We start from the raw sequence: 12,299 nt of genomic DNA on the forward strand, positions 1-12,299 counted from the left end.
ATTGTACAGTATAAATTATCAATAACTATTTGAACTAGAACGGGGTGCCAAACTTGCTTTGTCAGGGCGGCATCATTTCACACATCGGGACTTTTTCTTCCTTCACTAAACCGGGCGTGGGTGTAGCCAGCATGTGATGCATCCTGTCTGCAGGCTGAAAGTTTGACAGTCCTGAAGAAGGTTAGCTACAATTAAGCAAGAGTTCTCCAGAGGATATTAAACTCCATTCTACTCTAGCCAGCAGGGTGAAATAATGGACAAACCAGGAATGGAATACCATTCTGGAATTAAGGTATGGATTAGCAGTAATGTATGGTCTTCCCCATCACTGACTTTCCACCAAGTTGTCTAGACTTGTTGAGAATATCCATTGAGCAAAATAATATTGATCATCACCCTTAGAAGTTTGTGAGTTAAGAGTTTCTTCTCCATGGACAGCCAAGGAAGCAAGTCAGATCAACCCCACTATTACAAGAATTTTTTTTTGTTCCATGCCATTGTGTGCAATTCTCAGAGACTGCCTGGACATGTCCTACAGCTTTCCTGGCAGTTTCCCAAAAGTAGTTTAACACTGCTTCCTTCCTAGCATGGACAGAAAGTGACCAGCTCAAGGTCACCCAGCTGGGACTTGAATTCATGTCTCCCAGTTTCTAGCCTGATGCTTTAACCATTACATCAAACTGGTTCTCTATTACAAGAATTACATGCCAACAAATCTGAAGAAAATCAAATTGAAGAAAATATTTTTTTAAGTTATAAAAAGCCTTTCTTATTGAAATATCTAAAATGAAAGTGAGATGCTAAATGCAACTTTTTTATTTTGTGACTGAACACAAACCATTACATGTTTCTGACTAAACAATATAAGCCTTTTTCATGCTGACGAGTACAATTTTAGTAAATAGTTCTGCACAAGTGTTATTGAAATGAAGGGGTGTACAATATAGCTCCCATTAACTTCAAAGTTGTAAATATTGATGGTATATTGTACCTTTTGAAGGTATGAATTTGCTTAATTTCACAAAGAAATGTTTACAAGAACAAATCCCACACAGGAGATTTCACTACTGTTAAATGTCAAGTAGAACATGCATGATACAGGAATAAGGATCCAGTTTTCTCTCCCTCTCTGGTCTGAATTTGATAGTTATATGCAATATTGTATATTTGTTATATGACGAATAAAATAAATTTAGCTTCTTGAAAGAAATATTACAATATAACTAATTTTATATTTGTCTACAATATAAATGTGTTGTTTGGCCTTGCTTTTCAAATCTTTTTGCTTCTTATTTCTTCTCCTATTTTATCCCAATAACTTTTGTAGTCTAATTATCAGTTCTATTTTGTTATACGACCAGCAATCATGAATAGCTATGCAGTATAAACAATTGAAGCTGTCTCAAGATATAGGATTAATGTACTTTTCTTAAAAATTCTGGAGTCAACATATGTATTGGAAAAACATAATCATTTTTCAGAGCAAACCAAATGCCCGCCTGACTGAATTCTTACCTATGCATGTATGTTAAAGTAGTAAACATACAATGCTGTTTCAGGTAAGGCTTTAAAAACCCAGAACCTATCCTATACATCTTTACTCTTAACACACTGCATAAGGTCCAATGCAATTTGTGGACACTGAATTAGAGCGTCTTATCTTAGTAATTCTGAAAAGTGTTAGCTATTTGGCTTTTTCAAGAATTTTTTTTAGAAATTTGAAACACAGAATAAAAAAGGACAAACAAGCAATCATTGATTTTCAAATTCTTCTCCCTTGAGGCAATAGATAAGAAAAATCATATCAGAGAAATGTATATATTTGTAATGTACCAGACTGAGATTTTTATGAGTCTATAATATATAAAAACAAACCTAAAATTTATTATTCTGTTATCACCAAAATCTCAAATATTATTTTGCCTGTTGCCAAAAAATAGCAGGGACTATTGTAAGAACTGAACATGAATTTTAGAAATAAACGGATGAAACAACTTCTCTACAACAGTTCAGTTTATCTTCTTTAAGAAATATATGAATGGTGCAGTTTGGTAACTATTTTATAAATATATGTGCAATCATTTTTATCAAAAATACTGGTAGCTTAAAGTATCCATGTCTGTCCTAGTTGCAATAGCCCAATATTAATACTTCATATTCTATTACAAATATTATAAGAATTTAATTTTTGTTAACAATCTAATCAATATAAACTTGCAATATTTTTAAAAGGAGGTAACTTCAGGTTGACAAGGAGCATTAACAATTTCAATCTGTGATACCATATTAACATCTAATTTATGACAGAATGGTAGGAAGCGGGCAAAAATGGATCCTGTTATCTGTACTTATGTAGCTTGTTTGATTACAATTTATGAAAGATTTAGCTTTGTTTAGAAGGTAACAAAGCTTGTATCTGATAAGACAGGCAGCAAGTAAATGAGGATTAACAATATCATTCAATATACATTAAATTTCATGAACTGATCAAGCATCAATGATCCTCAACAAAGTAATCAAATTTAACCTAGAGAAGAAACATAATTATTCTCTTTCACACTATATGAAACACAAGTCCTTTTATAACAAAAGACTATGTTAAAACAGCATCCCTAAAAGTTACTGCGCTTGTGAAGGACTCTTATTTTGTTTTGATTTTTGAACATCTGTGCAGTCTTTCTTGAAATGTTGCATACTTTAATATAACTGATCCTTATTTGGGGACTTACTCTCCAATATCAGTAACGGCAGTTTTCTATTAGATCAGAGCATATTCAAAACAGACACAATGAAAGTACAGGAAAAACTTCCAAGTTAGCTTCACCCACCCAAGGCTAGAGAACATTTAGCCAGGCCTACAGACAGATCTTCATCCAGCATCTTCAGTGCTAAGGGCCAAGAAGATAAGAACAGGGTCTATATCAAGTTCATCAGATTATGCCGATCTCATTAAGTGCCTTCAGGTGCAGCTGCAGATTCCTGGCATGAGTTCTCAGGAAATTCCAGCTTCTCACAAATATTTTCTTTGACAGGCAAATACTGGGCAATCTCATTAGGATCCGTGAACAATGTTGGGGGAATGTGCTTGAATTTGGAGAGAGATCATTAGAGAACAACAAAAGAGAAAGTATATCTAAATATAAGTTAACATATTAACAGGTTAGGTAAATATTATTTTAATTACAGATTTTTATTTTTCAATGTTTCCACTTCTATTCTGAAAACTGGATAGCTAGAGAAAAGTAAAATGAAATTGCTTACTTATTTATATGGTCTCCCAACTTGCATTTACAACTCTGAATGCAACTGCACTACACAACAAATTATTACACTAGGGACGGTGATGTGCTAGAACTGGCTTGCATTTTTCTGGAATTTTGTGAGGTGATTGAGAACAGAAATGAGCTTCAATGCCTGGCATGCACTATTCCACAGCCAGTAGATTGAAGCAATAATAATGGCAATAGACATTTAGCATTAGCAATATACACCACTGTAAACAGAATCATATGAATTGTAACAACTTGTTTACCAATTTTTTTCCCATGTTACATAATGTTAGAGGCTCAGACATGTGTTTGAGATTAAATAATGGGATAAATAATTACAACAGGAAATGAAGTTTAATGTTTTAAATAAATATAATTTTTGTCATTGAAGTATGTTTTAGTGGTTAACAGGAATATCTGAATTTAATGTGATTAAGTTTTATATGTACTAGCCCTGCACACACAAATATACTTGAGTGATCACAAGAATGAGAAGCTACTACCTGTGTTTCTCCAAAAATAAAACCCAGTCTTATATTTTGGAGGGGCTCCAAAATAAACACTAAGGCTTATTTTTGGAGGATATCTTATTTTTTGACCATGTATGGGAAGCCCAGTTCTTCGCAGCCACAATGGGGCAGGAGGCTATGCAGCATGCCAGTTATTATATTGAACAAACTGGAAGAGGAAATGGTTGGATTGTTCAAATAATACAAATGGGCCCACAAAGTAATCTCAATGGCAACCATGAAGTCTCCAAGATGGCCTCAACCATGTTCACTTCATGGGTGAATTACTTGGAATGCTGACACTGATAGAATATAACTAGGATATCAGGTAAAATATATATTTGTATTTTTCCAAAAGGAAAAATGTGTTTCTTTAGCACTAGTGGAAACATTTTAAACAATTTTTTTTTTAAGAACAAAATATACTATTAAGTAACTTCTATTCCACAATTTCCTATTTTTTAATTACTGAGATTTATTTAATTGATTTTAACATATCGCAGCACTAAACACAGATTATTAATTTCACTTCTCTCATATAAATTTAATTAATGCTTAAAATAATGGTGTTTCTCAGTATCCACAAAATAACTTGCACCAAAATTTTACTAATTCTGACAGAAAAAATGTTTTAAATATTAATACCTTTAGATTTGATATTTTGCTTTCTCTAGAGGTATATTCCCGCAACATGTATGATTTATTGGCCTATTAAAAAGAAAACAGATAAAATGTATTTTCATAACATTGAAACAGATTTAATATGTACATATAGTTTCAAATAAAATGAAACTTCTGTTGTACAAAAGTAATCTATTGCAACACTAACACAGAATCCTGTTATAATATCCAATAAAGATGCTGTAAATTTAGTATTATTTACAAATAGTAATAAGGCAACTACATTCATGTTGGAAATGCTGTATATAACATAATATATGTGGATCCACATGCCATCTTTAATCTGGTAAGATCCATACAGGATGTACTTGGGTAGTATATATCTATATGCTGAATATTTTTATTTTAAAAATATACTGTTCTAGGCAGTACAGATGGAATGCACACAGTATTACAATAATTGTACTCCAGACAGTATATAAATTTAAAAACTAATAACTGCATATCTCATTCCTAATATTTTTAGGTCTACTTAACAAAAGCCATGTACAGAGGACAAGGCAGAGATACCTTTGGGATTTTTAGAAGTCTATTCAACTACTTGTACAAAGAAACAGCTAACAAAGCTGCAACTATCTTATTTCTAAAATTAGAGACAATAGCATACATGTATTAGCAAATAAAATGTCACTTCTAAACATCAAGGTATACCCTGTTTTTTATGACTTTTCCAACCAAATGTTCACATTAAGATTGTCTTACCTCATGATAAAGTCTTGTATCATTCATCCTAATAAGAACTCCATCAACTCGCAAGAAAAATCTCAACAGCACAAAAAAGCTGGAAGGCATTACTCTCTGTCAAACATAGCAAGAATAATTTGTACTTGCACACATTTAAAACAGATTTCTCTAACAGGTAATTAAAAACATGGTAAATGTCTTAAAAGCCTTCATTAGTAAATAATATAACCTTTCCAATTACTTTTAGGAAGATAATTTTAATAGATCTTAATTTCCTGCACGCACAAATACGTGATCAGGAAAATCTGTAAACTAATCAGTGTTGTATTTTTATAAGTCTGGGAAAATGTCAGTAATGAAGACATTATTTTTAGTATACAGATAGTCTTTGACTTACAACAGTTTGTTTAGTGACAATGGCATTGAAGAAAGTGACATGACCATTTTTCACACTTATGACTATTGTAGTATCCCTGTGATCATGTGATTTACATTTGGATGCTTGACCACTGGCTGACGTTTATGACGGTTGCAGTGCCCCAGGGTCATTTGATCCCCTTTTGCAAACTTCTGACAGATTCACTTACCAACCATGTTACTAACTTAACAATTGCAGTGATTCACTTAAGAATGGCAAGAAAAGTTGTAAAATGGGACAAAACTCACTTAACAAATTTCTCACTTAGCAACATAAATTTTGAGCTCAATTGTGGTTGTAAGTCAGGGGTGCCAAACTTGTGGCCCAGATGCATCACGCGCTGGTCCACACCCATCTGCTTTAGCAAAGGAGGGTAAAGTTGTGATACATCACATGATGTATCATCGCAAGTTTGATACCCTATTGTAAGTCACATTTTTCCTACAAAAGAAATGTTAACAAAATTAAAAACTGTCCCACGCTCACTCTGAATCAAAAGCCTTACAGAATGTAAACTGATCACCATATCATACACATTTTTGTATAGAAAGCGTTTCCTGCATTATTTTAAACTCAATCTATTCCATTTTTCCAATGACTTGTTTATATCATATAATTTAATTAATTATTTAATTCTATAATTCCAACTAAATAAAAGCTTATTTGAAATTTAAACATGAAAATGCCCAGAAGAAATGAATTCAAGGGATATTATTAATAGGTTTGTGATTCTCTCCGTTCTGTATTTTTCTTCATTTTATACAATTATGGAAGAAATATGTAAAAGATTACTGGACTCACAATTTTGACACTTAGACTTGAAACCCCATGATCATGAAGTTCATCTTCAAACAAGAGCACTTCTTCAAAAAACATTATCTGTTCCCTGGCTTTTAATTTCTCTGTATCTATATGGTCTGTTGTGGAAGAAACCTAGAACAACACAGTAGAAATTAAACGTTCTTTCTTGTTTAATTGATTGCCTAATTGTTCAACAAATTCATTCTTGCAAATAGTTGACCATCACAATCATACTTTTAACTTTAGTGTTTCACCAAGGAGAGTTCCTTTATAGTCTGTTGTGTAAGTCCAATCATATGGTTTAACAACTTCCTTTGTGTGTTCGGGTTCAGACCTACAGGAAAAGACAAATATAACGTATCAGGTACAGGAGCAGGCAAAAAGTATTTCTACACATCTATTTTACAAAATACATGAATTATGATTCTATAAATCAATATGCACCTGTAAACTGATAGATTTAATATGTTAAGAGAGAAAATGTGGTAAGGCATTTCAGTATTTTTTTAATACTGTTAAAAATTGCTTATTTTTTTCCTCAAAGATGTTAGCTATAGAAGTAATGTAGCCTCCTTCACTTCTTCCTGCTTTTATGCCTATACTTATAATAATGTGCATTGTGACCTTGAAGTAAATTCAGTTTTAATCACCTAGAAGAAACATATATAGGATCAAACGGTAGCTGTTCAAAGATGAAGCAAAATCTATGTATATAAAAGTGAAATACCACTCATACAACATCACAAAATCTCCAGAACTGTAAAGCCTACAAATTTGAAATTTGGCACGTATGTTCCTCTTGGCTTCTAGGTACTTACTAAGAAATGATTTTTTGAAATGAGAATCAGAGCATTAGTATTTTGTATATTATTGTTAACACGCTCTGATGCTAAGGAGTTCTATTCACCCTCCCCACCTGAAAAGAAATCTGTTCCAAATGCAAAACACAAGCAGAGGATAAGAGTTTTAGTTTCAGTTTTACTTTCACAGCACCAAGCAGCTTTAGTACTGAATACTTGAACTAAGCCATGTCCAGGCTCCTTGCTGTCTCCTTCTTGCTCACACAGCAAATACTGCTTCAGTTTCCAAACAGCCCTCAACTCTCTCACACACTGACAGTACGCTAGTCAGATGAATACCGATGGATGCTGGTAGGCAGAGACATAATTTTTCCCCCTTATTTTCCTCCCCAAAAACTAAGCCTGACCACATAGTTTCATAGCGAAGCACAAGTATCGAGCTATTTCATCAAGATTCTTCATCAGACAATCTATTTGAACAATTAGTTTTGTACAAGACCACATGTGCTTCAGAGTTAACAGATTAACCATAGTTTCAAAAAATTTAAATGTAAACATTAAAGATTATTTTAAAAAGTACAAGTACCATTCATAACAGGAAAAACAGGAAGGCTAAACAACTGTCAAGATCACATATCAAGTGAACAACATCAATACAGATTATATGTATTAAGGAACTGCCACCTTTCAGAACTGATTCCCAAAAGATGCTTCAGAGTACATTACTGCACATTTAGCACCTGCCTACATTCTTTATAGTCTTATAAGGATTACATGGCTTATCTCAGTGATGGCGAACCTTTTGGGCACTGAGTGCCCAAAGTGCAAGTGCGCATACCCAGAATGCAAGGCACATGCCCATCCACGAGCATGCCCTGCACATGTGCATGTGCCCTTTGCGCATGCACCCCACTCCCACACTTTGGCAGAGACCCAAAGACCAGCTGGCCAGTGGGAGGCAAGCACTGTAGAGCTGAGCTGGGGCGATGGCACGCATGCCCACAAAGAGGGCTCTGTGTGCCACCTGTGGCATGGATGCCATAGATTCGCCACCACTGTCTTATCTGCTTCAACGAGATGGGACAAAATAAACAAAATAAGAAATTGCTTTAAAAGAATTTCAGACAAGTATACATTCTGAAGCAGTTTTGGGGAATCAGATCTGAAGAATTACACAGCTTGCAAAATCATTCCTTAGGGCCCATCTAGCTATACTATCTTAAAAAAACCATACAAATAAATATGCTATTACCTGCTTTCTTGCCACTCTTCTGCACAAGCAACTTTAACCATTCCTCGGGAGTTATTTACACATTTTAAAGCATCGGTCGCATTGAACTCTATGCCAAAGAGCAGTTCATGCTGAATTCTTAGGATATTGTCACCAAACATCATTTCCGGAACACATGGCATGTGCAGTTCTTCCGCTAACCTACACAGACACAAGATTAGATTATTTTGGAGCTATACACTGATTTTATAAAATAAAGATCTATACTTAACCATATAATATTTTAATATACATTCATTGCATATTTGAAATTAGCAGTTGGACAGCTTCCCTCTTTTTTTGCCAAATCATAGAGAGTTGTGATTCACTTTTATGGATGATGGAAGTTAAGACTGCTGGGTATAAAGAAGGTAATTCTAATAATGAATATGAAATCAGAACAGTAATTTAACATGGTCTGTCAAATAGAAGCCAATCACAGCTTAACAAAAAACACACATAAAAACATATACACAACATTATTCATATATTTGGAGCACTCCTTAGAAAGGATTGTTAAACAGAATGAAAAGCATATTGAAAATAGATTGATATGGAGGAATATAAGAGAAACTGTGATTTTGTAGAGCTCTCTAACAAAACAGCTTAATTTTAAAAGTCTGAAAAGTATTCTGCACAGGAAGCACTAATTGTTTTTCTGCCTGGTTATCAACTTTAGAAGCCTTTTCATATCCACAGCTATTTAAAAAGGAAGACATAATTAGATATGATGAAATTTTAAACGAAAAGGACGAACTCAAAACAAAGCAAGAATTTGATTTACAAGGGATAAATATAAATTGGTACAAATACATACAAGGTATGAAAAAGACATTAAGATGACTGGGTTTTATGAGGAATTGACTGAATTAGATAAAATCCTAACAGGCATTGATGAGAAGTTGATTTAAAAATTATATGGTTATCTATTAGGAGTGAAGTTAGAGGATGAACAAGTAAAAGAAACAATGATTGCATAGGGGGAAAATTTTGGATATGGAATAGATCTTGATAAATGGCAGATATTATGGTCTAGAAATTATAAATTAACTATGTCAATGGCCTATAAAGAGAATTTGCATAAGATGCTTTACAGGTGGTATCTATCCCCAATGACAATTGCTAAGATGTTTGAAGGTAAGTCGGTGAAGTGTTGGAATGCCAGAAGTTACCAGGATCATATTACCACATGTGGTAGACATGCACAGAGACTAAAAAGTATTGAGCTAAAATATACATGTGGCTGGAGATGATGATAAAACAACCTATAGACTTAAAACCAGAGACATTTTTATTGGGAATTTTGCCTGAGGATTATAACAAAGAAATAACGTATTTGATTATTAATATTTTAACAGCAGCTAGGATTGTATTTGCACAAAATTGGAGAAATGAAAAAAAATCCGACAGAAGAGGAAATAATTAAGAAAATAATGGAATGTGCAGAAATGAGATGATTAACAATGGCAATTAGAGAACAAGAAGAAAAAGACAATTATAAAATTTGGAATCTATTTTATAAATGGTTGGACAGAAGAGTAAAGAATTGAATTATATTAGTATAGTATAACATATTGTTACTGATAAATAGATGAGTTAAGAGTAAAAATATGAGCTTGAAATATATTATTGAAAGTTAAGGACTTAAAAGTTAAGGATAATAGAATAAGTGACTTATCTGATATAAAATATTGAAAAGAACAATTATAAATATATACAAGTTAAATATGTATGATATTATTTTGTGCACGAAGAAATATGTACTCAACTGACACACTGTGGAACAGAAAGGTTTTGTTTGTTTTTGTTGTTGTGATAAAAATTAAAAAAAATTATATATATAAAAAAAGGAACCACTAATCATAATATCAAATACTTCACTAAAATATACTCCAAATATCCTAACTTTGTAGATGAGAAGCCAGGGAAAAAACCCCAAGATCTTGGTAGTAGACTGCACTCTGCAATCGCCATGCCTCAGCTTTCCATTTGCTTCATATTGTTACAAATCTTTGCAGAATTATGGGCGAGGAGGGATTGTCATGCATTTATAACAGCGATTCCTCAACACTTTGCCATCACACCTCTTTTTTGTGTAATCTTAACCTAAAAATTCCCCTAAAAATTCAAAGACCAAAATGAACACAGATGAGTAATGAAAAAAGGGAATGACATTTTGGGAAAGGTAGATTTATTGTAACAATGAAACAAAAAGGTTCTTCACAGCTCCCCTGCACTCTGCCTATAGCTCCTTAAGGGAAGTAAACTTCATATTTGGGAAGCTCCTGCTTCAACAAACTGAACTATTCCTGCAGCTATGACTGCAAACCTGGACTGCACAAGTCCAAACTTCAGCACCTTTAACTGACAACAGAGAGCCAGAAAATGCAATTCTCTGTTGCCATTTAACAATTGCCCATATTTCTGAAGCCCAGGTATAGAAGCTGCCCACCCCCTCATCCCCCAGTCCTCCGATGTGTTGATCTACAAAATCTGTATGTCTCAGGGCCATTAAGCACCGAAGAGTGAGCCAAACCACTACAGGTAGTCCTCAACTGAGCCCAAAATTTATGTTGCTAAGTGAGAAATTTGTTAAGTGAGTTTTGCCTCATTTTACGACTTTTCTTGCCCCATTTGTTAGGTGAAACACTGCAGTTATTAGTCACACGGTTGTTAGGTGAACCTGATTTCCCCATTGACTTTGCTTGAAGGAAGGTTGCAAAAGGGGATCACATGACCCAGAGGCACCGCCACCGTCATAAATGTGAGTCAATAGCCACGCATTTTGAGATCACCCGTCCACGGGGTTGCCACAACGGCCATAAGTGTGAAAAACGGTCATTTTTTTCAGTGGACGGTCACAAAGCGAACAATTGTAAGTCCAGGACTACCTGTACCAGGCTAAAATCAGCGAGCGGTTTTGTGACGCTTCCCGAGCGCAAGGCAGGCGCCCAGCCCACCGTCCTTCTTAGTGGCGGTCGCCCCCCACTCCCACCCACCCACCCCAGTCACGCTCCGTCGCACCTCTCGGCATCGGCTGACTTGATGATGTGGGTCCGAGCGGCCGTTAGTTTCCACGGCCCGAAGGCAAAGTCGCGGCGGCTGCTTTTGAAGACAGGCATCATAATGGCGGCGTCAATCCCAAGGCGGCCAGCATAGAGACGGGAAAAGCTTCCTTCGGCAAATGGCAAGAATAAACCCCCGGCTAAGAATCTTGCAAAAAAACCACCTCGGGCTCCTCTTCCACAAGGAGCAGCAGCAGCAGCAGCAGCCGTCAAGCATGCCACTTCCGCTTCCGGGTTTTCATGCCTCCGTGGAAGATGAAAAAGCTTCAAAAACTCGCCTTCCGGTTCCTGGTCTCCGGAGGGGGCGCTTTTCATGAGCGGAGCCCGTGTTTAAAAGTGAACTCAAAAGAATTCGTCGGGTTTTATTTTTTTTTCTCAATTGTAGTTATTGCAGCGCATTAAAATAATTAAGGCTCCTCCCGCAGGAAACTCTGCAAGCAAATACTTGTAAGCATCTCTGCAGCAATTAGTGAATAAAAATAAATAGATTATTTCTCCAGCAAGGCGTACACGTTTTCTTTCAGATGTTGTTAAGGGGAAAGCCGTGCTAGTCTGCGGTCATCAAAACCCAGAAAGAAAAAAATTTTAAACTTCAAAAAGGGGAAAATTCTGAAATGACAGGGAACCAAACCCTGCGTTATCTAAGTGTTAAAATCAGAATGAAATCTATGTGCATCCCTACCGTTAAAATGGGATTTAATGATACCTTCATAATAAGTCAGGGGTTTTGGAGGATGGGGGTTGTTGTTGTTTTTTTTCCCCTTGGAAATGGGAAAAAATCGGTTTCTGTGTCCTTTTAAAA

General features: G+C 35.0%; 1 protein-coding gene across 2 annotated transcripts; it reads right to left on the minus strand.

Moving 5' to 3' along the window:
• Positions 1 to 801: 801 nt before the first annotated feature.
• On the minus strand, positions 802 to 11,692 carry TIPRL (TOR signaling pathway regulator). 2 transcript variants are annotated; one of them, XM_026722410.2, is made up of 7 exons: positions 11,457 to 11,692; positions 8,415 to 8,594; positions 6,597 to 6,696; positions 6,363 to 6,494; positions 5,162 to 5,257; positions 4,424 to 4,486; positions 802 to 3,084 (listed from the first exon to the last, which is right to left on the minus strand). In XM_026722410.2, the coding sequence occupies exons 1-7, from the start codon at positions 11,555 to 11,557 to the stop codon at positions 2,950 to 2,952; spliced, it is 807 nt and encodes a 268-aa protein (XP_026578195.1). In that variant the 5' UTR covers positions 11,558 to 11,692; the 3' UTR covers positions 802 to 2,949. The 2 variants fall into 2 exon arrangements, with proteins under 2 accessions (XP_026578195.1, XP_087793444.1); XM_087937318.1 differs by having other exon boundaries at positions 802 to 3,103.
• Between the last annotated feature and the right edge of the window lie 607 nt (positions 11,693 to 12,299).

The sequence above is a fragment of the Pseudonaja textilis genome, chromosome 7 (genome assembly GCF_049901715.1).
Source record: "Pseudonaja textilis isolate UNSWEBS1 chromosome 7, rPseTex1.2, whole genome shotgun sequence".
Lineage (NCBI taxonomy): Eukaryota > Metazoa > Chordata > Lepidosauria > Squamata > Elapidae > Pseudonaja > Pseudonaja textilis.